Source organism: Crinia signifera, chromosome 7 (assembly GCF_055691185.1).
Source record: "Crinia signifera chromosome 7, ASM5569118v1, whole genome shotgun sequence".
Lineage (NCBI taxonomy): Eukaryota > Metazoa > Chordata > Amphibia > Anura > Myobatrachidae > Crinia > Crinia signifera.
Genome location: NC_139223.1, coordinates 70,235,800 through 70,262,580, shown reverse-complemented (window position 1 = coordinate 70,262,580; position 26,781 = coordinate 70,235,800). Strand labels below are relative to the sequence as shown.

Genomic DNA, 26,781 nt, shown 5'->3' with positions numbered 1-26,781 from the left:
TTTTATTTGTATTTTACGTAGGAGTAGGTTATTTAATTACAGCTGGATTGTAACACGGTTGCCTACCTGAGCCTCTCCTTCAGGGAGAAAATGCTCTGTTCCTGGACTTCCCTGGTAATGTATGATTGCCATCACCTGTGGTGAAACACCTTTCTTATCAATTACCTAGCTCCCCACAGGTGATGGCAATCATACATTACCAGGGGGAGGGAATCCCAGGAGCAGAACATTTTCTCCCTGAAGGAGAGGGTCAGTTAGGTAACCATGGATTGGTTCCCTTCGCTTGCCAGATTTATATCCCCCCTCCAGGTATACGTGGACCCAGTGCATGATGTGAAAACTCACAAAACAGAAGTGGTTCTAGCCGCAATTGGCTGTTTTGGGCCACAACCATCTGTATTGCAAAGCACCCCTTGTTTTTGCCCATCGAGGGGTAAACCAATTGATGGATAGCATGCATTGCAGATAAATTCACACGATCTAGGTTACCCATCTGGAAGCGGTACATCTGTCAGAATGAACTTAGGTCTACAGTCATTAGGTCGACCCCACTAGGTCGACTGGCAGGAAGGTCGACCTGACTTAAGGTCGTCATGGGCCAAGGTCGACTTGACTTAAGGTCGAATTTGCATAAAGGTCGACATGAGGAAGGTCAACTGGTCATAAGGTCAACATGGGTTTTTCACTGTTTTCGATCCGAATGTCGACACAGTCAACATGGACACAGTTGGCAATGAGAATCGGACCCTCGCATCGCTCGCTCGCAATGCTTCGGGCACGGTGCCTCGCTGCGCTCGGCACACTATTTTATTCTCCCACCACGCCCTAGTGGATGGTAGGGCATGAAATACCGCCTGTCGGCACGTCGGCTCAAAAAACAGTGAAAAACCCATGTCGACCTTATGACCAGTCGACCTTCCTCATGTCGACCTTTATGCAAATTCAACCTTAAGTCATGTCGACCTTGGCCCATGTCGACCTTAAGTCAGGTCGACCTTCCTGCCAGTCGACCTAGTGGGGTCGACCTAATGACTGTAGACCTAAGTTCATTCTAATAGATGACCGCTTCCCACCCATCTATGGTATTATCGATGGTAGCAGCAACTATAGATTGGTAACCCACCCACCGATGACAATCCCTATGAGAGAGGCGCACCGCACATGATGCTGCCAGGGAGTGGGACACGCCGCCGTCACTTCCTTGTCGACTTCTTAAATAATGTATCAGTCTGTGTGTTACTAGAGTCACTTAATAAAGTTTTTCTTGTTGAGACATGCGCAGTGCGTCCCTCCGCCCCCAGAAGCTGCAGCACTACACGTGTAAGGCGGAAGATGGCGGACAGCGTGGACACCGCGCAGGTGAGACCCACCACACCACGCAATATAAGCTCGGCAGCCCCGGTGATGGGTGAGCTGGTCACGCGTGTAGGGGAACGTGCGTGCCGTCCCATTGTCCTTGCTATTTCGGGACATTAGCTCCATATGAGCAGCCTGTTAATAATGCCGGGCTGCTTTCTGACCTGCTTCTCCCATAATACTCAGTTCTCCGGTGCATGTGACAACTAATTCTTCTTCTATAGCTGTTACATAGCGTCTGTTTTATTGCTCAAATCTGCAAATAATAGAGGGAAGAAAGTCAGCCAGGCAGGAAAGAAACATATTTTCAGTGATACAAATTTAGTCTTAAATGATCACATAACTGATTTCTAAAGACCAATGTCACTTTCATATAGAAACCTAAAACATTAATAAAAAATATTTTGATAGCAGAAATTTTAGTATAAAATGATTTACAGCCAATAAGCTAAACATGTAACAGCTGTAAGTTATTACATTATCAAGCTGTAGGTTGTTTGTGATATACAAACGTTCTAATAAATGCAACAATGTCTGTCAAATGTAGCTTTTAATAAGTATCCAGTGTCACTAGGGAGGGTTTGCAGTCCTGTTGCATAACTGCAGTCAATTTGATGGCTTTTTTTTGGTGTGTGTGCTGCCCTTTGCATAGGGGTAAGCTCTAGGTCAGTGATGGCTAACCTTGACACTCCAGCTGTTGTTGAACTACACATCCCAGCATGCCGCCTCATCAGTTTAAGCATGGCCAAATAGAAAAACTATCAGGGCATGCTGGGATGTGTAGTTCAACAATAGCCAGAGTGTCAAGGTTAGCCATCCCTGCTCTAGGTTGTAATTATAACACCTTTTCAGACCATAGTGCAATGTTTCAAAGTATATTTGTCAAGCCATAGTTAATACCCAAGCGTTCCTAGACAAGTTTTAGGTCAACCACTATTGGTCCACACATGGGAAAGGTTGACAGGGTCAAAAGATTGACCTATGGGGTCTTTTTTAGGCTTTTTTTTTGGGGGGGGGGGGGGGGGGTATCTATGTCGACTTAGTTGACATGGACGTTGTGTAAGTGTACTGCATGGCTTGCTGCACTCGACATGCTTCAGGCACACTTTTATCCCTTGTAAAAAACCCATGTCCACCTACTGCCTGTTGATCCATTATAAGACCAAACATCCTCATTCCATGTTAGTACTGGGCTTCCATCAGGTGATATTCCATTCTTTTGCAGATGGGAGATGTTCAGTTCCCTGAAATAATTCTGGAGTGGTGCATTCATGATGTTGTGAGGCAGTTTAGTCGCGCTAATCTATGTTCTTAACTTGAACCAATCAAGTGTGTGTGTGTGTGTGTGTGTGTGTGTGTGTATATATATATATATATATATATATATATATATATATATATATATATATATATATATATATATATTTTTTTTTTTTTAAATAAATGCTATTCTAATAAATAATACATTCTATTTAGTCATATACTGGCTTTTCCGGTGCAACTTTTAACAAAAAAATACACGTAAATCATAACAATCCATCGCACTGCGTGCAAGCTTCTCGAATGTGGTTAAAACAAAGCAGAAAAGCACATTGGACAGTTTATAATGTCAGACCTGCAGTGCATTGATTGTCTTTTTCTCTATGTTCATATCCTTAATTGTGTTCAGAGCATTTATGTTTGCTATAAGCATATTACTCAGACAAGCTGTTTTATCAAAGCAGCATTGCCAGGTACTGTTCTCAGCACAGCTGCATATACACACAACACAAGAACAAGGGAGGGAAGATTGCGCAGAATTGATGACAGAACAAAAAATTAGATAAAAAATAACAATTTTTGTTTAATAAAACATACATTTATATATGTAGTGCAATTGCATGGGGAAGGGGTTAAAAATGTAAAAATAGGGATAATGAAAAAGCTGAGTCCATTACTGGAATATATCACCTTACTCTCAGGCTAGTGAAGAGGGAGATTGAGGATATTTTGTAAGTCCTCCTTGACACTGGGACATAAGATCCTTTGTACAGAGTGTCCTCCAAATGGGAACTGTGTTGGTAATAGTCCTCTCAATGGATTCTCTGTATAGTTGGGTTCTGTTTTGAACCAAGGGTGAGTACCTTAGAAAGGTGGCGTCCCTTCAGATGTGGGTACTCCAATTGGAAATAGGTGGATAGGTGTCCCAGTCTTGTTCTCCTCTGAAGAAAAGTGCAATTTTTCTTTTTCCTTCTTACTTTAGCCAAGGTGGAATAGAAATAAACAGCAGGATGGAAGGGGTAGGTGGCTGGGTAGCCTGGCCAACGCGTTTCACTGCTTAGGAGCAGCTTTTTCAAGGTGGTTTAAACAGGCTGGGGGCAGGGGTATATATACCCATATTGATTAGTAAAACATGTGCACATGTGCAAACAATAATAAATAATTCACAAGTACAAAACGATTATACATAAACCTTTATATGAGCAGGAGACAGAATCCTTCCAGATGGAATATGTTGCATTAGAAAACGAGCGGTGCTTAGCCGCAGAATGACACATTTATTATTCTAGTTCATGTTTACTCAGCCGGCGTCTTCCGACTTCCGGCTGTCCACTTCCGGGTTTTGCAGTGGAACGCAGGTGAGACGCATAGCGCCGTCTCATACTGCGCTGTGTAACACAAAGATGTCTTGGTACACAAACTAATTGGTTAAAATTTCTGCCAGTCCGATTTTAACCAATTAGTTTGTGTACCAAGACATCTCTGTGTTACACAGCGCAGTATGAGACGGCGCTATGCGTCTCACCTGCGTTCCACTGCAAAACCCGGAAGTGGACAGCCGGAAGTCGGAAGACGCCGGCTGAGTAAACATGAACTAGAATAATAAATGTGTCATTCTGCGGCTAAGCACCGCTCGTTTTCTAATGCAACATATTCCATCTGGAAAGATTCTGTCTCCTGCTCATATAAAGGTTTATGTATAATCGTTTTGTACTTGTGAATTATTTATTATTGTTTGCACATGTGCACATGTTTTACTAATCAATATGGGTATATATACCCCTGCCCCCAGCCTGTTTAAACCACCTTGAAAAAGCTGCTCCTAAGCAGTGAAACGCGTTGGCCAGGCTACCCAGCCACCTACCCCTTCCATCCTGCTGTTTATTTCTATTCCACCTTGGCTAAAGTAAGAAGGAAAAAGAAAAATTGCACTTTTCTTCAGAGGAGAACAAGACCGGGACACCTATCCACCTATTTCCAATTGGAGTACCCACATCTGAAGGGACGCCACCTTTCTAAGGTACTCACCCTTAGTTCAAAACAGAACCCAACTATACAGAGAATCCATTGAGAGGACTATTACCAACACAGTTCCCATTTGGAGGACACTCTGTACAAAGGATCTTATGTCCCAGTGTCAAGGAGGACTTACAAAATATCCTCAATCTCCCTCTTCACTAGCCTGAGAGTAAGGTGATATATTCCAGTAATGGACTCAGCTTTTTCATTATCCCCATTTTTACATTTTTAACCCCTTCCCCATGCAATTGCACTACATATATAAATTATGTTTTATTAAACAAAAATTGTTATTTTTTATCTAATTTTTTGTTCTGTCATCAATTCTGCGCAATCTTCCCTCCCTTGTTCTTGTGTCATTTGTAGGGACTGACAATCCCTTTATTTGATTGCTGCAGGCCTAACCGCCCATACAGGCGCCCCACACAGACACTTAGGTGTCTGTCCATTTTCTTTTCTAGCATATACACACAATGCGCTAAAGTTAGCTAATGATCTTGTTAACAATTTCCCTTGATCTCCCAAAAGCTACTGAATGAATGATATAGTGCATACACACGGAATGATTTCAAACGATAAAGAAAGTTTGCTTTACCACTGACCATTTTGTTTTATGAAGAACATAGCTTATTGTTTGTACACACTGAACAATATGCACCTATTCGTAAATGACATAGGTAAAATTTGACTGCATGTAGAGATGAGAAAGGGAGTCAATAATGACCTATGGGAGCGCACGTTGTTATCTTTATCATTCATACACACTGGAGAATATGAACGTTAATATTGTTAAGGCAGGGCTCGACAAATTTCTTTAAAATCTAGGAGCCAGGATGAAAATGTAGGAGCCAGATAAACTAATAATAGGGACAGTGTGCGTCGAAGGTGTGCCCCAAAAATGTACACACACCATAATGCCCATTACATATACCACATGCCGTAATGTCCATTATACATTATACCAAACATCTTAATGCTCATTACATATAATGCCACAGGCCGTAATTACATATTATTCCACATAAGTTCCATTTACCTACATGCTCGTTGCTATGGGTTTCATGCTTAATGCCAGGGGTTAACATGCTCTGCCAGGAGTAAATGCTTGTTGCTATGGGGTTACCATGGTCTTCCAGGGATAAATGCTTTGTTGCTACAGGGTTACCATGGTCTGCCAGGGATAAATGCTTGTTGCTACGGGGTTTCCAAGGGGGTAAATGCTTGTTGCTATGGGGTTACCATGGTCTGCCAGGGGTTAACATGCTCTGCCACTATGGGGTTAACTTGCTGACCTGCACCTTGTCTATGTAGAGAGCAGGCGATCATTCAGTGAGCTGTTGCAGCGCCTCTTTCTCCTGCAGGTGAGAGATGCGGGTCGGGCTGAGCGTGGTGCTCATACTGCTGCACCGGCTGAACTGCCGGGTGGGGTGGCCACAATTGCCTGGAAGTGCCAGGTGACAACTGGCTCCTACACAGCAGCGGCTCCAGCAACCGCAGCACTCTGCATATACCGTGGCTTCTAGTGCGGCAAAACCCAGTGAAGGGAGCGGGAGAGCCGGCATAACGGGCATCCGAGTGTAAATTAGGAGAACATCCGAATGGCTGCTGGAGGCCAGAGCAGGCGAAAACCCCCATGTCAGAGCAGGAGCGGCACGGCTATTTTAAAACATGCGCCAGATTGGAGCCAATTAGGAGCCGATCTACCACTGCTGCTTCTGATTGGCTCCTGAACCGCTCACCACGACCGAACTGCTCTTGCCTCTCTCTGGCTCCTATACAGCCGGTGGGAGGGGGGTTGACGACTGCACCACTAGCCCACGTGGCCAAGACCAGGTCACCAGGGAGCAGAATCTGGTCACCCTGGCGACCGGGGTTTGTCGAGCCCTGTGTTAATGATATCGTTATTGTGCATATAGTCTGTCTTTATTGTACAGTGTGTACAGGCCTTTACTGTTTTACTTTTGCAGGAAAGTAGGTAGTTATTGCATTTCTGGAACATTCACTGAAGTCACTTTTTTTTTTGGTTAATTTATGTGTCAAAATACATTAATAGCTCTTCTAGTTGTGCCTTACAAGTGTCCTACTCGGTAGCGCTGAGCATCTTTTTGTGAATTTTGTTTCCATTAAAATTAATCTTATTCACAAAGTTATGCTAATAGGAGACACAATCAGTCTCTGCTGATTAAAAATGATACGCAGCATGCCTATATTCTGTGGCTGTATATGCATACAAAATTATACTTTTCAGTGTTTTCTTTAAAAATGTAGCATTTTGTATGCAGATACAGCCGCAGTCGCTCACAAAATGTTAGCATGCTGCTTATTTTAATTCTGCATAAACTGCGTCCTATTTGCATAACTTTGTGAATAAGATGCATTATAAAGGAAAAACTTGCATGAAAAGAGACAGCACTCACATGTTGTGTAACGTGACTTGCAGCACACAGAGGACAGATGTATGTGGACACATCTGTATTTCTATAAAATTATACTACTGTTGGCTTCATATAAGATATTTGGGGTGGGTAATCAATCTGTGCTGATATTTACTGACATGGGAAATATTGTCACTCACAAATCATTACTGCCGTTAACAACAGCATTGAAGGGAGTCAGATCCGACTTTTTAAAAAGTCATATCTGTTTGTTGAATTTACGTTTTTTTGACAATCCACTGCTGTTTTTGACGATCCACCGACTTTTTTTGAAAGTCGGAATATTGAATTCCAACTGTCAAGTTACTGTTGGATCAGGCAAAAATGGCACGGGATTGAATACCCTTTCCTTTTAAAGTATAGCACATTCTTCTAGTGGTTTAATAAGAGAAGTAGATCCTAATGTTGAAGTAAATGATCTTGATTTTGTATTCTCTTTTTTTTTTTTTCAGGTTAAGAAGGCGATACAGGCTCTTTTTGCCTTTCAGAAAACAAAGGAGAAGGCGAAGGCTAATTCATTGTTGCTGAATGAACATGACCAGATATCCTTAATGGTTACTGTATGGAAAATTCCAAGTCGCTCACAAACCATCAGAATGTAAGCTCCTTTGTCTGCTGTTTATTTACTTGGAAAGCATAGTAAAAGACTAATTCCATTTTTTTTTATTTTACAATGGTATTCTATTTGCCTACAATATAGCAGAAGTTGTCTCCCTGTAATGGGCAGATGGCATTTCACTACCAATACCTATGTCTGTTCTAGATTGTGGCAATGCATTTCATGCTACTGCATCTAAAATGCAAAATATTGGAAAATGACTTACTCTATCGGACACAATCTACATGTTACTTTAGCAGCAGTAGCCACCATGCAGTGTTAAATCTAAATGCTCCCAATATTTTATTTAATACATATTGCTGTGATTGTAAATCTTACTTCAATACTTCTGTAACCTAAAACTCAGATGTATGATGTATCCATACATGAGCTCTCGGTGTTAGGTAAATCCCCCCTAAGGGATGAAGTGGATGAATATTCTGAGCTGCTGTGTGAAGTGGGAGAGTCGTTCCCGCTAATAAAGCTAAATACACAAATACAAGAAAACCACAGGAGCTTAATTTGAGAGAGGATTCATTTAAAATATAATGGGATAATTAAATGATAATATTTATTCGGATAAACTATATTAAAACACTAATAAAAATTATACATTTTATTTAAATTTACTAACAAAATCAAGAGTAACCATGAATATTGGAGTATTAAATGTGCAGTCTCTCACATGGGTGGTTAATGTTGAGGTAAAGTCCCGTTCCTAGAATGACCACTTTACCTTGTATGAGTCCCTTCAATTTGCAACGTCTCAAACACTCACTATGAACAAATCTCACTTGTAATTAGCTCCGGTAGAGCAAGGAGTTCCTGGAGTGGCAATTTTTTTTTTTTAAATTATATCCAGAGGGAGTTCTTGGGCCCAAGGACGGGTAGCTGGTGGGTTTTAGCATGAACTTTGGGGTCCTGGGGGTCTGGTTCAGGGCAATCCTGTAATGAGCTCTCAGTGTATTTGTTTTTGTCTAAAACTTTTATAAATAAAGGTGTAATAATATATGAAGTGAAACTGCTTGTATAATGTTAAATGGTTACCTGAAACAAACACTTTGGAACTTTTTAACCTCGGTCATCGAACTTGGTAATGAAAATTGTTTTCTATCTTCTCTAGTTGTGTGTTTTTTTTTTTTTTTTTTTATCTACCAAATTCCAAAACTCAGTCACAAACCATGCTTAGATAACCTGTATTGTGGTAACCGGGTGAAGTGTGAGTGTGGACTCAATATGTATTGGTTTTCATCTTGTCCCGCAGTCCACTTCCTCATGGAATTAGACCTAGTACATGTGAAGTTTGCCTCTTCACCAAAGATGAGCCAAACATGAATGCTGACCAGACAGAGAAATTCTACAAAAAGTTGCTCAGTCAACATGGAGTTACACAGATAACTGAGGTAAATTCCTAGGTGCATAGTACAGTAGTTTAGTCAAAATGTTGAATGTAGTGATTAAATGTATTTGTGTTAGTTGAGCATCCCTTAGCCAACATGCATACAATTATTATTGTTTCAATGACGTATCTTGAGGCATTTTGCATTTATGTTGTACAAAATACACACAAATATATTTTATTTGTGCATGAAACAAGGTTTCAAAACACAAAACGGTTTGTGTACTGTCTCGGGTACTGAATTTGAATGCTAAACAATTATATTCTTGCACATATTTAGTGCCGGTTATATATCATGTTCCCGGTAGTGCCATTTACAGATGTCCTCAGATATGCCAGTTAGCTGTCCGCAGTAGTGCTTTTAGCAAAAAAAAGGTACATTTTGGAAACTATGGTTTTCAGGATAATTTGTATAACGGATATCTGGATAAGGGATACTCAACCCGAATATGGTTTCCACGCTATTAATTATGCCTTTATTGATATAGAGTACAGTAGCTGTAAGTTAAGTGCCTGTTCAAATTTAATGTTCCCTAATGTTCTAGTTTATAACAAGAAGCTGTGTTGTTTTTAGGGTAATTTCCCTATATCAATATAATATGGCACTTGGTCACTTTAAATGTTGGTTATTTCTAAATTAATATCTGGGGAAAGGCGATTCCTGGTATAGAAGTAATGTATTAGGATCAGATGACAATCAGTCCTTTTCTCTTAAATGCCAGAAAACCGCTTCCTTGCTGTCATATAGTGCGTCATCTTTTGAGCTAAGCTTTTACCCTTCTGCTTCATGGGAGGGCTCACCTTAGGACACCTGTGTTATGGTTTTACAGGTATCCAATTCAGGTACAACTTTTTATGCATTTTTCAGCATTTGGGAGCAAATGGTGGTACATGTGAATTATCCGGGCTGCCGATTTTGTCCTTAAGTTTAGTTAACTTAAGGACACCCGACCGACGCGATGCCCGCGATTTACCCCCAAATCGCGGGCATCGCGTCGGTCGCGGCCGTTATAAGGGGCCTCGACGCGACCGACGCGATGCCCGAGATTTCCCATAGACAGTAATGTTAAAATTACTGGACCCGATTTCCCATGTTAAATGTATGACAGTAATGTTAAATGATGTGCAAAATAAAATGACAATGTGAAATGGGCCAATATGGCCATTTCACATTGGATATGTTTTAAAAAAAAATGTTTCATGGCCCCCACCACCGTTAACGCCACCCCGCTATTGACGCCAACCCGAAGCGTGGCGAGCGCAGCGGTACGCGTCCTCCGACTTTTTCATACCCCTGCTATCCACGTCGGCGTGGAGTTGAGAATAGAAAGTGTGGCGAGCCCGAAGCGTGGCGAGCACAGCGAGGGGACGCGGATACCTTCACAGGTATACACGTCCCCTCGCGGGCTTCACAGGTGTCCGCGTCCCCTCGCGGGGCTCGCTGCGCTCGCCACGCTTCGGGCTCGCTGCGCTCGCCACACTTTCTATTCTCAACACCACGCCGACGTGGATAGTAGGGGTATGAAAAGGTCGGAGGACGCGTACCGCCGCCCCTCGCGGGCTCTCTGCGCTCGCCACGCTTCGGGTTGGCGTCAATAGTGGGGTGGCGTTAACGGGGCCATGAAACATTTTTTTAAAAAACATATCCAATGTGAAATGGCCATATTGGCCCATTTCACATTGTCATTTTATTTTGCACATCATTTAACATTACTGTAATAATTTTAACATTGCTGTGTATGGGAAATCGGGTCCATCGCGTCTTTTAACATTACTGTCTATGGAAAATCGCGTCGGTCGCATCGCGGCCCCTTATAATGGCCGCGACCGACGCGATGCCCGCGATTTTTCGGGCGCGATGAAAAAATCGGCAGCCCGGATAACTCACAAGTACCCAAATGGTTATTGTTATTAGCAGATTATCTTTCCAAACAGTAGTTTGTTTTTTGGTTTTACTATAGACACAACTTCAGCTTACTGTTTCCACTACCGACACACCAATGTCGATTTTACCGAACCTCAGGTATAAATGTGGAGTGGTGTCTTAGACGTTGTTGACGTGTCAACACCTGCCGTTTGCCTTAACTGGACTCCTGTATAATGAAAGTAGTTCAGTGTTACAATTATAACATTGATTTTTTTTGTTACCTTTATTTAAATGAAATTACTGTATTTTATATATTTATTTGCACTATTTAACATTATAACCTTACTTGCGACGATGCCCTGCATTAACATTGCATTAAATTTAATCCCTTCTTTGTTTATTTAGAGTGTGAGCTTAAGTTTAATATGATTATTTGATGCGGTGTTACAGGTCATTTCTCTTAAAAAATTGAAAAAAGAATACAAGCCTTTTGAAGCGAAGCGCCGTTTGCTGAGCAATCATGACCTGTTCCTCTCTGATAGTAGAATACGCCGATTACTGCCATCGCTTATTGGAAAACATTTCTACAAGGAAAAGAGGTAAATGACAGCTTGGAACGGGTACCTGGTAATTACGATCTTGCAGCTCATACTGGATAAAAGATAAAGATTGTAGTGGGAAAAAGATGATCTAACGTGTATTGCTGGGTACACACTAGGCGACATATCATCAGGTCAGGTCAACAAATTGGGCATATCGTCTATTCTGTACCCACTACCGCTTGCTCACATGGGGTGTTTGCCAAGTCATCGCTTTGGGCATGCTGCACGTCCGAGGGGAAGACAACATACTAATCTATGGAATACATGAATATGCGCCCTTGAGCCATATTGCGAGGTTGCTCAACATATCATTCAGTGTGTACGGGGCGGCCAATGTTAAGGCCCCCTACACTTTGTGATTTGATCCCGATGGATCGGGCCGTGAAATTGTCCCATATTGCATGTGTATGACATCCAATCCAATGGTCCTGTGCACATTGAGTCAGAGGTCGTACGGGTTGCACATAAGATAAATCTTATGGGCAGGCCAGAGTTGGGTGGTTAGACGAAGAGATGGAGGCGGGGGAAGCTGGGTGGCACGTGAATTTAAAGAAGAAGAAAAAAGCATGCAAATGAATGGGCAGCCACTGAATGGCTGAGAGCTCTCTCGGCCAAACAGTGTCTGCCCATTCATTTGTATGGTGTTTTTTTTTTGCAGTCCAGCTCTTCGTGAAGGGATCTGGGCAGGGCGGCTTCCTTTCACCTGCAGCTTTCTGGGAGTTTCATGTTTTATATATCGCCTGCAAAACTTCTCAAAACTGCTCATCAAGTGCATAATCGTGTGTTAGCCCTCCCGGGGAAATCAGGTCTGACTTGTCTGTATTGGGGGGGGGCTTAACAATCGGCGGGGTACACACATTCTTAAGCTTTTAATGTTATGGACATATATATATATATATAAACATTTGTGAGTATTGTAACCTATGTTTTGTCGAATATAAGCAGCATTTGTCTTGAGGCTTTTGTGAAAGTGCTGCTATTCCTACACAGTGTGCAATCTTAAGATAAAGAAAGTTTTAGGTGGTACCTTCAAGGAATCAATCTTTTTTTATAATCAGTGTGCCATTCTTGTTTCCAGAGAGCCCCAATCTGTGAACCTGAAGAGCAAACATCTGGCTGCGGAACTGAATCGCCATATCCAGGGGACACAGCTTCATATAACCAACAAAGGCTGCTGCTAGTGAGTTATTGGGAGTTGTGCTGCTTATGAGATTATATTGACAAGCAACACTTTTCTCACTGTTATTTCCTCCCCTCACAGCGCAATTCGTGTTGGTCACACTGGCATGGAAGTGGCCGATATTGTTGAAAACACACTCACTGTTGCTAAAGCCTTAGCTGAGAAGCTCCCAATGGTACGTGCTTCTTGTGTATAACATTGGTATGGCTATGAGACCATGCTAACCATCCCATCATGCTCGTTTTCAAGTTATTACTATCTGTATAGAATACTGGGCTGAATAAATGGGATAGCGCAAATTGTGTGAGCATCTATGGAAAAACGTGCACGTGTCATATTTATGGGTTCCTCCTCCCCGAATGCTGCTCGTTTCCCTCTGATAGTGAGGTCATTTATACCTTGGTGTTTCTGTTTATTAAGTTGATACCATAACAAAAGAATTACGGTCTGTGCTTCTTTATTAATAGAAGTGTTCAGTACTGTGGTACAGTGGCATTTCTGATTTCATTGGTTCATTTTCAACCAATCTGTGTGTAGAGTCTATGTTCAGCGGTTGCTTCTGTTTCCTCTTACACGCGGAAGATATTGGTTTATTTGCATCTACCAGAAGTATCCCTTGTGCATATTTGTGTAGGCAAGGGCTCGTGTGAAGATTCATTATTTTCCATTCATCTCGTTGGACTCTATAGGTTTTATCAGTAGCCGCTGCTGCCTATGGGCTGAAGCACCAATAGTGGGCTGCCGCAAAGGGGGCCGCTGCTGGGTACTATAAAAATGTTACACAAAACAAGTGTGGCTCTAATCTGCACAGGGTATGGTCGCTAGGTCAACATCATGAAGGCCAACGTAGATTAGGTTGACCACTAAAGGTGGACACAGCCATGTCGACCCTTTTCATAAGGTCGGAATGTCAACAATGGGAAGGTCCACAGTCAAAATTATAAGATATAGAAGCGGCACAATATTTAAATTCCCAATAATACAGACATAAAAGCAAATTTGCCCAGCAGCAATTCATAAGTCATATCCTAAATATTGTGTATATTTGAATAAAGCAAAAAGGACAATTTATTCAACCGTAAATAGAAAAATAAAAAAGCAACAAATCAGTATAAATAACCAGCCGGGGGGGATCATTTTATTACTGGTGTTTAATTTGTATAAAATGATGTCACATTATTGTATTTGTAACTAGGTGCTGGTTACGCCTGGTTAATATATAACTTTAGTTCGATCCAGAAAAGGAATGGGTCAAACAGTGAGCTATGGAGTGCCCGTAGATAATTTATAAACTGTCAAGTCCCATGTTTATATTGCTTATATACAATATTGGGGTACAGGAGGTAAAGGGTGTCAGAGGAGCCCCCAATTCAGACCGGTTTTAGCAGTAATGTGCAAGTCTTTGCACTGAGTGATGCTCACACGGCCAGTCAGGATGTTACAGCCAAAGTCATGTAGCGCTCCCTTGTTGTAGAGGAGTATCTGGCAGGGTAGCACAGATTGTGGAATATGCAGGTTCAGGGGTAAGGGTAGGGGGTCTGACACTGAGCATTGGCTGATCCCCTCTGAGCCAGCGCAGTGCATATTTAATAAGCAGGCCGCTCATTGCATATGCGCATATGTAATGAGAATCCGGCTCATTAAATATGCACTGCGCTGGGGACCAATAGTGCTCACTGCTGCCTGGGTACCATTTCAGACCCGTTCAGACAGCAAAAAAAACGGGTCTGAAATTGGTAGGACCCTGATTTTTTTTTTTTTTACCGTTTTAAAATACCAGTTATTTTAAAACTGTAAATTCACTCTGGACCTTTCAGACTGCACATATTACCATTTTGAAACAGTAAAAAAAATGGCAATATACCTAGTGTTCGCGAAAACCACCCAAAAAAGTGGGTCCCGGGGACCCTTCACTTCTAAAAATGGGGGTCCTACCTGACCTTTTCTGGGTCCCAACGGAATAAAGCCTCCTCTCGCCTTCTCCCCAGCATGGCACATGTGGGTCGGGGGGGGGGGGGGGGGGGGGAGAGTATGAATTGGCCGACTCGCATAAAGATACATACACTAGAAACTATATAAACCCAAAAACAGGGACAGTGCGCGCCGAAGGCGCGCGCTAAAGTATTTAGGGCATGTTTGTTTACATGCGCACACACCGTTATGCCCAGTACACATTACAGCACACACCGTTATGCCCAGTACACATTACAGCACACACCGTTATGCCCAGTACACATTACAGCACACACCGTTATGCCCAGCACACGCCGTTATGCCCAGTACACATTACAGCACACGCCGTTATGCCCAGTACACATTACAGCCCAGTACACATTACAGCACTACTGACCCCTCTATAGCCACCGCTACACTATGGATCCCTCTATACCCACCTCTACACTACTGACCCTACTATACCCACCGCTACACTATTGACCCTACTATACCCACCGCTACACTATTGACCCTACTATACCCACCACTCCACTACGGACCCCTCTATACCCGCCGCTACACTATGGATCCCTCTATACCCACCTCTACACTACTCACCCTACTATACCCACCACTACACTACGGATCCCTCTATACCCACCACTACACTACGGATCCCTCTATACCCACCACTACACTACTGACCCCCTCTAATAAATCTCCCTATATATAATTTTCACTATCCTCCCAGTTCCCTACAGACAATCCCCTCCCCCTCTTCACCATTTCTGTATGAGACACCTGCAGGCCAGTAACTCACCATAAGCAGCTGTGCCCTCGTCGGCTCCTCAGTATTCTGGTCGTCTCTGCTCCCTGCATGTCCTCCCAGTGTCCTAATTCTGTTATCCGGACAGCGCTGCAGCATCGCCGACATTTAGAGGTGCGGGATGCCAGGCAGCAACTGCAGGGCTCACCCAGGGGATCACTAACAAAGTGCTGACATTACTGACCCCTGAAATGGGGGGGGGGGGTGTGATGGAGTAGAAAATCAGCAGCTGCACAGTTGTATAGACGGGGGGGGGGGGGGGTGCGCTAGGGTGCCAGGATGAAGAACCAGGGGCTGCCACTGCTAGAGTCAGACGGAGCAGCGCAGAGGCAGCTGTTGAATAAAAAAGTTAAGAAGGGAAGGTGGAGCTGGGACACACCTGTGGGAGATTAGGAGAGCGGAATAGTGTATGGCCCCTTGCTGCACCCGCTCTAGTGCCAGCTCCTGCTGCGGGCCAAGGCCAGCTTCGTAAGCGCCTGTGAGGTATTCCAGAGGGCATCCCTCCTCCCCCCTGCGGCGCTGACACGCCGTCCACTTCAAGGAGGTGAGCGGCATGTCAGCGCTGCAGGGCGGAGGAGGGATCTCATCTGGAATAGCTGACAGCCGCTCACATACGAGGTGAGCGGCATGTCAGCGCTGCAGGGGGGAGGAGGGATCTCACCTGGAATAGCTGACAGCCGCTCACATACGAGGAGGTGAGCGGCTTGTCAGCGCTGCAGGTGGAGGAAGAATCTCATCTGGAATAGCTGACAGCCGCTCACACACGAGGAGGTGAGCGGCATGTCAGCGTGGCGTGGCAGGGGACGGACGGACGGACTTGCTTTGTGGAATAGCTGACAGCCGCTCAAACCATAGGAGGTGAGCGGCATGTCAGCAGGGGGGGGGGGGGGGGGAGACTTGCTCTGTGGAATAGCTGACAGCCGCTCAAACCCATAGGAGGTGAGCGGCATGTCAGACTTAAGGGGCGGGTGAGGGGGGAGTGACTGTCCACACGCTGCCGCGCTAGCAGTTTATACTGTCAGCAGGAGGAGACTTCTAGCGCGGCAGTGGCTAATAACTATGCAGGGCGGGCAGAAACGGGCAGGGCGGGAATCGGCAGCTATGAAAGGGGCAGGGCGCAGCGCCCTGTGAAAAAAGCCTAGCGTGAACACTAAGAATCTGAATCTGCACAGCGCGTCCTCGGGGACCCCTTTAGTTTTGACAGCTGAGTCCCCGGGGACTGTTTTGGGGTTAAATACGCGCTATATCGCGTTTTTGCGAACCCTGATACCAGTTAATATGTGCGGTCTGAAAGGGGCATCAGTCAGTGGGAACCAACGCCAGCTGGTTGTAGATTGCCAAATTGTATTTGACTGAAGGTCCCCCAAAGGAACAGTTGGCACAACACAATTCCTTTGAGAGAATTGTGCCCACTTTACTGTTTAATAAATTGTGATTTATTGTTACTGTGATGGTTTATTAAGGGCCACATAGTCCTTTTTGCTTTCTCACTGTATTCTGAAGGTTGGCATTCCTCCGTTGTGGTGGCTGCTGAGACCTTCATCACACAGCTGTAATCTGTGGCTTAGACACTCTCTTTCTTAAGTGCACCTTCTATATGTTTCATTTTATCTTGGTTTTTCTAGTGTATATTGTATACTGTTAAATATATTTTCACCTACATGCAGCAGGAGCCACTGCAGTCATTACATGTGGGGATAGAGTAGGTGTACTGGAGGAGTGGCACTTTAAGAAAACTTTACTGCTGCAGGCTCCTCCCTCCTCTATCCCCACCCAGACCCCAGTCTTAGAAAAAGTGCCCGGAGGAGTAGGTTCTCTGGGCCTCTTCTCCTCAGGGAGTTAGGTCTTTTTACTTTTATTTTTATTCTTTGGAAATTTTTATTTTTACTGCTGAACATCAGGCAGACCCCTCCGCAGGGTCTGCCTGCTCCGTGGGACCTGGAGGGGTGCTGGTCGCCACTGCCCGCAGTGCGCCTTCCACGCATCCGGCCACCGGTGCCACCGCATCGGGGACCCGCCGCAGCTGCACGCGGCTCGCGTTACGGGTCCAAGGCCTGGCCACTGCTCCAGGAATGAAGGCAGCATCGCTGCAGGTAAGCGGCGCTGTGCGCCGAAATGTGGCCTGAGACGGGCGGGCGCACCCGTTCTCTAATGTTACAGCAGCCGAAGTCCTGACGGCCGCCATTTTGGTGTGCGTCAGTGGGGACAGAATCAGAGCGGAGGCTGTACACAGCGCTCCGCTCTAGCAAAGCTACGCGCCGGAGGGAGAGGGAGGGCTTAGGTGACGTCACCGGGTGCCGCCCTTTCTCTTTCCTTCTCTCTCTCTGCCGGCGCCATTGCTGTCCCACCGCAAGGCTGATCTGAGGACATCGTGTACCGCGCTCCAGCGCACGCACTGCAGTCCAGCGCTCCCCCTTATCCACTACAGAGAAGGTCTGTCGGTTACTGGGGGATTATTTTTGTGCACAGTTTACAGAGATTGTGCATAATCTCTGATACAAGGGCGGAAGGCTCCCCCTCCCTATCCTAGCTCAGCTCCGCTGCTCTAGGCATAGAATATCTGTTGCTTACAGTGTGTGCACTTGGTATATTTGTGTCTGTGTGAGTGTGTGATTCTAGAACTAATCTCATACACTGACAATATGGCAGGAAAAGCTGCCTCCAAGGCTGCTCTTAAAGTTTTCACCTGTAAAACTTGTAAGGAGCAATTCACCCAGCATATAAAGGGTGTCTCTTTGTGTGAATCTTGTTATCAGGCAAAGCACACACAGGATGTGGAGCCTCAGACACAGACTTCTCAGTCAGATTCTTCTGAACCTTTGTTACAGGATGTGTTGGCTGGATTAGCTGCAGAATTAGCTGCTTCCAGGAAGGACAGGGAGCGTTTTCAGGCTCACCTCTCCATGATGGGTTCTACTGAACCAGCCTGGGTTAAGACCCTTATACAGTCTGTGGGCTCTTTGTCCAACCCAGTGGCTGGCCCTTCACGCCCTCCACAAAAGCGTCCTAGATCACCCATAGGTTCAATACAGGGAGCTGATATTGATACTGATGGGGATGAGGATGTGGATTTACTTCAGGTAGATGAACCTGAACACATTCAGGATGAGGCGCTACAGCGTGATGATCCTCAGGGGGTAGAGGGCCTGATTCAAGCAGTTCGCACCACACTTAATTTGGTTAAGGAGGATGCTCCTGTTCCTTTGTCCATATTTGGTCGGACACAAAAGCATCAGGTTACCTTCCCTGATTCGGATGAATTGGACAGACCACTTATTAATGTGTGGAAAACGCCAGACAGAAAATTCCAATTGTCTAGGCGCATGAAACTGCTCTACCCTTTTTCTCCTGAATCTAGGGAAAAATGGGAGACTCCGCCTCCAGCTGATGTCTCGCTGTCCAGGCTCTCCAAGCGAACCACGCTTCCAGTTCAGGCTGCTGTGGCTCTGAAGGAGGCTCCTGACCGTCGTCTTGAGACCACGGTAAAATCTATTTACACCACGGCAGGGGTTTTACTCAGACCAGCCTTAGCTTCAGCCTGGGTCAGTAAGGCCATGGAGAAATGGGCTGAGGAGCTTGCATTGGGTTTACAGAGCGGTAGGCCCCGTGAAGAGCTGCTACAGCTGGCTCTGTATGTCAAGGATGCAGCTGCCTATACAGGAGAAGCTGCTTCAGATGTAGCTGAGTTGGGGGCAAAAATCTCAGCTTCAGCTGTATTGGCCAGACGTACTATCTGGTTAAGGTCTTGGCAGGCGGAGGCCGACATTAAAAAGGCAGTAGAAGCTTTGCCTTATGCGGGAGATATGTTGTTTGGGCCTGAGCTTGACAAGCTCATTGCTCAAGCTACCGGAGGTAAATCTACCTTCCTCCCTTCGGCCACTCCCCCACCGAAAAGACAATTTACGGGTCCGTCCTTTCGGGCTTTTAGAGGGGGCGCCTCATTTAGAGGACGTGCCAGGGGAGGCTTTTCGTCCTTTCGAGGGCGTAGAGGCAGAGGTGGCAGAGGTGCCGCAGCCGCAGTTACCTCTACCCGCCGTGCAGAACCCAAGGTTGCAGACAAACCTGTGGCATGACGGGCTTCCCGCCCATTTGGGGGACCCCAAGGTGGGCGCAAGGTTATCCCTCTTCGAGAACGTCTGGAGGTCTCACTGTCGAGACAGTTGGGTGCTTCAGATTGTGGAACACGGGTACAAACTGGAGTTTGTTCAGGCTCCGCCGAACAGATTTTTTACAACAGGCCTACCTGCTTTAGCAACAACACAAGCAGCTTTGGTCAACTCCATTCAAAGTTTTTTACAAGCAGGGGTCGTTATACCTGTCCCCAAAGCTCAGGAAAAGCTGGGTTACTACTCAAGTCTTTTTCTAGTACCGAAGCCGGACGGTTCGGTAAGACCCATTCTCAATCTGAAGCACCTCAACGATTACATCGTGTACCACAGGTTCAAGATGGAATCCATAAGGTCAGTCATTGCAAGCCTGGAGCCAAGGGAGTTTCTCTTATCTCTGGACATAAAGGATGCCTATTTGCATATCCCGATCTGGGAACCACACCATCGGTTCCTCAGGTTTGCTATTCGCAATCAGCATTACCAGTTCAGAGCACTCCCTTTCGGTCTTTCATCAGCTCCAAGAACCTTCACAAAGGTTATGGCTTGCATGATATCAGCCCTTCGGATTCAGGGGATAACGATTGTGCCCTATCTGGACGATCTACTCCTAAAAGCATCCTCACCGCAGAAGCTACAACAGGATGCCCGGACTACCTGCGACTTCCTGGTTCAGAACGGATGGATCCTGAACTTCAAAAAGTCACAGCTGGAACCAACACAAGTGATTTTGTTTCTGGGTCTGTTGTTCGACACTGTCCAGGAAAGGGTTTTTCTGCCATTATCCAAAGTCACAGTTATCCAGCAGAGGGTTCGTCAGGTTCTGACGCCTCGCAGAGTATCGGTGCATTTGTGCACCAAGCTGTTAGGCCTGATGGTGGCAGCCTTCGAGGCCCTATCTTACGGAAGGTTTCATTCCAGGACCTTCCAAGGCAATCTTCTGGCTCAATGGTCGGGGTCCCATCTTCAAATCCACAAGACCATTGTTCTTTCCAAGGAAGCTCGACTCTCTCTTCAATGGTGGCTGGATACATCCAACCTTACCAAGGGTCGCTCCTTCCAGTCTCAAGTCTGGACCATGGTGACCACAGATGCCAGCCTTCGGGGTTGGGGTGCGGTCACGCTGGGTCGCACTTTCCAGGGTCTTTGGACCAGCCAGGAAGCCCGGTTACCCATAAACATCTTGGAGTTATGGGCTATCAGGTTGGCACTGGCTCAGGCCCACCCCCTACTTGTCGGCTTGCCGGTAAGGATACAGTCGGACAACATCACGGCAGTATCCTATATCAACCGACAAGGGGGCACCAGGAGCAGGACAGCCATGCGGGAAGTCCGCCCGATTCTGTCCTGGGCAGAGACATACACCACCGGTTTCTCCGCAGTCTTTATTCCAGGAGTGGAAAATTGGGAGGCGGATTACCTCAGCAGGCAGGATCTCCACCCGGGAGAGTGGGGCCTTCATCCGGAGGTTTTCCAACAGCTGGTTCAGAGATGGGGGATGCCACAGATAGATCTCATGGCATCCAGACTGAATCACAAACTTCCGCAGTATTGTGCAAGGGCTCAGGATCCAGCGGCTGCGGCAGTGGATGCCCTCTCCATCCCCTGGAACTTCGACCTGGTATATCTCTTCCCTCCTATTCCGTTACTTCAAAAGGTACTCAAACGGATAAAGAGGGGAGCAGTAGAAGTCATCTTGATCGCTCCAGATTGGCCCAGGCGTCCGTGGTACTCCGACCTCAGGGACCTGTTGGTGGAGGAACCTTGGCGCCTGCCGCTGCGAGAAGACCTGCTGCAGCAAGGTCCATTCGTCTACCAAAACTTGCCTCGTCTACGTTTGACGGCATGGCGGTTGAGGCCGAACTTTTGAAGAGAAGAGGTATACCAGGAACGGTCATTCCTACAATGCTTAAGGCAAGGAAGGATGTAACAGCGTCTCACTACCATAGAATATGGAAGTCATACATCCGCTGGTGCGAGGCCAGGAAGGTGCCAAAGGCAATCTTTTCTCTGGCTAGACTTCTTGAATTCCTGCAGGCGGGACTTGCATCAGGTTTGAAGCTTGCTTCTCTCAAGGTTCAGGTTTCAGCCCTCTCAGTATTCTTCCATCGCAGGATAGCGCTGATTCCTGAAGTACAAACCTTTTTGAAAGGAGTACTTCGACTTCAACCACCGTTCACTGCTCCTACGGAACCATGGAATCTAGTGGTGGTTCTAGAGTTTTTGAAGTCAGATGTTTTTGAACCATTGGACACCTCGGATCTCAAATTTCTGACTTGGAAGACGGTGATGCTGCTGGCTTTGGCCTCAGCACGTAGGGTTTCTGAATTAGGAGCCCTATCGTGTAAGTCTCCTTTCCTTACCTTTTACAGGGACCGGGCTGAACTACGTACTAGCAGGAATTTCCTTCCTAAGGTGGTTTCTGCATTTCATGTAAACCAGCCTATAGTGGTACCGGTTCTTCAGGGTGAAGATGCTTCTCTGGATGTAGTCAGAGCCTTACAGGTCTATGTTAGGCGAACCCAACATCTAAGGAAATCTGACAGCCTTTTTGTGCTCTACGATGCACTTAAGAGGGGTTGGCCTGCGACAAAAAGGACTTTGGCAAGATGGATTTGCTGTACAATTAGGGAAGCCTACTTGTATGCACAAAAGAAAGTACCATCGGGAGTGTCAGCGCACTCCACGAGGTCAGTAAGTACTTCTTGGGCCATGGCGAGAGGTGTATCCTTGACACAAGTGTGCAAAGCGGCTACCTGGTCGGGATCTAGCACGTTTGCAAAGTTTTATCGGTTTGATACCTTCGCCAGCTCGGCTACGGCTTTTAGTAGGGCAGTGTTACAGGAGCCCCAGAGCTCTCCCGCCCGGACTTAAAAGCTTGGGTATGTATCCCCACATGTAATGACTGCAGTGGCTCCTGCTGCATGTAGGTGAAATAAGGAATTTGGTACTTACCGATAATTCCCTTTCACCGAATCAGCAGGAGACACTGCACGCCCACCCAGCACTGGTTCTCCTGCCATGATGTTAGTGTGGTTTGTGTGTGTGTGAAAGATATACTCTTTCTATTGTTGCAATGTTTGTTGCATAGTTATTGTTACATAGGGAACTTTTCAAAAATCCTATGTGTTCTGTTTTGTTAGTATGTTCACGTTATGTGCATTGTCTACTAACTCTGTTTATGTTTTAGCTCCGTTCCCTACCGGGCTGGCCCTGGTCTCTCTTCTCCTCTCGGACACAGTTTTTCTAAGACTGGGGTCTGGGTGGGGATAGAGGAGGGAGGAGCCTGCAGCAGTAAAGTTTTCTTAAAGTGCCACTCCTCCAGTACACCTACTCTATCCCCACATGTAATGACTGCAGTGTCTCCTGCTGATTCGGTGAAAGGGAATTATCGGTAAGTACCAAATTCCTTATTTATGTGCCAGAGGTTATATACTACACTCACACACACCTTTCACTATATTAATGTTATTTAGTGGTGTAATCATTATCAGTGAGGGGAGGGATAATTGATGTTACCCATTTACTTACCCAGTTCTTTCCGTTTTTACAGAAATGGAAAAACATTAAAGTTCTTCATTTGAAAACCCAGAAGTCTGTGGCTCTTCCAGTCTTCAACTCTTCTCTGGATAGCCTGACAGAACTAGACATGGTGAAGGCAATGGTACAGAGAGTAAGTGAGCATGCTTTCATCGTTTTTCCTTTTTTGAAGTTTGACGTGTAATAAAAAAAATAAAATTCTTAGGGCGGGATGTATTATCATATTCCGCCGCGTTATTTAATGTTTTCTGTGGCGGCACAGTGTTCTCTTATGTACTAACAAAGTTTCCACCCAAAAAAAATCGCATCTCCCCGCATTGCGTAAAACCGCAAGTCTTCCTTTGTGGTATTTCCAGCCTATTGAGTTAAATGTACAGATCGCGGGCTCGTATGTACTAAGAGCCGCCGCTGTTATACAAATTTTGCCATTCAAACCTGTCGAATAGTCTGCTGCTCCATAAATTCAGCTGCACTGGCTGTGGACTGTATGCCAGGGCCATGTCACACCAGAACATAGAACCACACTGCGAATGCGCTGAAAAAAGAATACCTCTTCTTCGCGCTGGCTAACGCCAGCGGCCGCCATAGACTGAGCATGTGCTGGAACACAAAAACCTCTCTTTGTGCTGATGCAAGTGGCCCCCAATGGGAGAAACTATACATACATAAGCAATTTGGTGAAAACGGGTAAATGCACAGTGGTAAAACTATGAACAAAAAAAATAAAAATAAATGCATCCCGTCCTTATGTTATAACTTTTCCAGTTTACTGTGTGTGTTGTCCAGATATTTTGCACAGCACAGGACTATGACCAGTTATATATTTTTTAAACGAATTGCACGTAGTTCACAAATCAGCTATGTGTACAGGGAAGGTAACTCATTGTGTGTGTCTCTCCTTTACCAAAGTCTGATAAACCGAAGAAGAAATCTGCTAAGGACAACAAGCCGGTAACTGCCGTCCCTGGAGATACAAGTGAAATGGTAGCAAATGATGGAGAAGAGTCAGTGACTTCCCCCAAACAGCAAAATGAGGAAGATGATGATGAAGAGGAGATTCCTCAGCTAGTTCCTATAAAAGAGCCCACTAGCACAAAGATGGACAGAAAGAAGGCGAGTGCCATCAGTTCTTTCTTCTGTACCATCAACTCCATGAAGAGTTGGTCCTTTTTGAATTTTGTTTTGTTTTAGTACATATTTGCACTTTTATCCTGTGCTGTTCCATGTCTATTTTGTTATATAGTACATTCCCATCAGTTAGAGGAGTTTCAGGATGATTAAGTCTATGTGCGGAACTTGATGTATTTTCATTTATGTGTCCTTTGCACAGGAAGTAGTTTCGGGTTTTTATCACATTTTCTTCAGTTAGCCCCTTCTCTGCTAAGCGCAAGTAGACCTTGTGCTCAACGTTGTTCTTAAACCATGTGAGATCCATTTTGATGTGAAATGTGGCTACTTGGGGGTCTATTCAATGCTGTGGGCGAGCGGTGACAGCAAGCAGGGCTTTCTGCTCGTTGTCACCGCTCGCCCTGTCAGTATTCAACTCATACACCAATTCCCCCTCATTCCGTTTTTTGAGCGAGGGGAAATCTGCGTATGCAGAAGCAGCGAGACTCGCGGCTAAATACAGCGGGTTCGCTGCCTTAGTCGCGGTTTGGGGAATCCCCCCCGGAACGTTGAATAGGGCGAGCGGGTAAAACAGCGAGGTATTTTTTTTTCTGCGATCCTCGCTGTTTAACCCCCTCGCCGACTGCGACGAGTGGCATTAAATACTACCCTTAGTGGTGCCTGGTGACCACTAGATACGGTACTAGTGGAGACTGCAGGGGGCAGGGAATGTCCCTCTTTGTGGTGCCTACAAATTACAACTCAATGGTGAACTCGTATGAAAGAAGGAGCCTACTTTCATCAGTGTGTTCCATTCATAGTTTTATTGTGGTGACAACCAGACAAGAGTGTTCGATTGTACAGAAAGCATTGAGAAATGGTCAGATCGCTACTTACCAGTATAAATAGAGGTCTCTGTACACTAGAAATGGACATCTTATTTCCACACACTTGATGTCACATTCAAATATCCACCTTTTGCCTTATATTCACTCTTACAATTTCATTATGGCCTTTCATTAAGTGCTTATGGCCATTTTGCTATGATTAGGTCTCTGTCATTGGAAGAGAAATTGGCAAACTGTTTTCGGAAAATGCTCCTGTACAAACATTCTATGGAGTAGCATGAAGGAAATCATTACAACATTGTTTATCATTCAGTTTGCTATACAGGCACCAGTTCACTAGCTGCATTGCTAGGTTTGATCAGCAGCACCTGATGTTGCCTGCAGCTGTGGGAGTTGGTATATTGGTCATACACACTGTACAATTTTTTTGACCAATTTCATTCATTTTGGCCCTTCTGAACGATATTGGTCAAAATATCTTTCCGTGTGTACACTGAAAGACACTGATGATCAATTTCCATTGAACCCAATGTTCTGGACAAAAGATTAAAGACGCTCTATTTACAGTCTATAGGCTTTTTTTTTAAAGATCTCCAAATTGAGCTGCATGCACAGTTGACTAACAAACTTGATGAACAACTGGCGGGTATGCGCATCATCGTTCGTTGCATACACACTGAAAGATATTTTGACCAATATCGTTCATAAGGGCCAAAAGAAATTGGTAAAAAAATTGTACAGTGTGTATGCACCACAAGGCAAATTGGAGCAATGTCGCTCCAATGTATATCCAGCTTAAGTGACGTTCTCTTGTGCTGTCTCTCCCTGAGCTGATCTAAGTATGGGCATTCTGGTGTGTTTTAGCCTCACCTTTCTTTCTGTCAGGATGTATTTTGTTTTCATTGGCTGTGTATAGTGGTACACAAAGTACTTCAGCCTTGCACCCATCTAACTATCTTATTGAAACCTTGCTTCTGCTGGGAGCCAAAATTGGAACCATCAACCTGGCTTGATAGTCCCAATTTTGGCTCCCAGCAGACTACTCTAACATGGTCACATCCGTTGCAGCTGTGTACAGGAAAGCCTGGCCTGGTCTTTTTCTATGGGTTCACACAAGGCAAAAACTATTGTGCCACAGGACTTGCTGACAGATATCACTCCTTTTTTTTTTTTTTTTTTTTTTTTGCATTCTAAGGGTGTGGCTTAACCACCATTTGTTAGCATGTGCCCCACATTGGCTTCAGACCAGAAGGCTTTGTCAATAATTTAAATAAAATGTTGATTCTTTTACAGAAACTGGAAACCATCAAATCGTCAGTGTTAAAGTGGAAAGCCGGTGAAAAAAGGAAAGGGGTGATGTCTACTCCAAAGGGTTCAGCCCAGAAGCGCAAAATAAATGACAGTGACCAGAAAGGGAGGGAAACTGCAGGAAAGCATGACCAGCTCAGCGTGAAACCGCTGAGGAAGGAGACTGAGGAGAACTCTGCACCCAGACGCAGCATTCTTAAAAAGACTCCCAGGAAAGCACCTGTCAAATCTGTGCTGAAACTCAATAAATCTGCCCAAAAAGCCCCTCAGACTCCAAAACCAAAGCAAAAAAAGAAAATTAAAACCCCCCAGTCTGTATGATGTAATAGCAACGCATTTATTTTGTGGAGTTTCTTTTTATTTGTAATTAAAAGTTTATAAGTCATTTCTGATGA

At 45.0% G+C, this 26,781-nt stretch overlaps 1 protein-coding gene across 1 annotated transcript; it reads left to right on the top strand.

Annotated features, from left to right (window-relative positions):
- The first annotated feature begins 1,238 nt into the window (after positions 1 to 1,238).
- Positions 1,239 to 26,781, top strand: RSL1D1 (ribosomal L1 domain containing 1). Its single transcript, XM_083153309.1, has 9 exons — positions 1,239 to 1,359; positions 7,523 to 7,668; positions 8,933 to 9,071; positions 11,385 to 11,533; positions 12,615 to 12,716; positions 12,798 to 12,891; positions 23,137 to 23,256; positions 24,033 to 24,236; positions 26,372 to 26,781. Exons 1-9 carry the CDS (start codon positions 1,333 to 1,335, stop codon positions 26,705 to 26,707), a joined length of 1,317 nt encoding a protein of 438 aa, XP_083009435.1. The 5' UTR covers positions 1,239 to 1,332; the 3' UTR covers positions 26,708 to 26,781.

Excerpts from the sequence above, each read along its gene's own strand:
- RSL1D1 (XM_083153309.1), top strand. The coding sequence starts at position 1,333 with ATGGCGGACAGCGTGGACACCGCGCAG. Across the intron at positions 12,717-12,797 it reads ACCAACAAAGGCTGCTGCTA|CGCAATTCGTGTTGGTCACA; the intron begins GTGAGTTATTGG and ends CTCCCCTCACAG. Across the intron at positions 23,257-24,032 it reads TGAAGGCAATGGTACAGAGA|TCTGATAAACCGAAGAAGAA; the intron begins GTAAGTGAGCAT and ends CCTTTACCAAAG.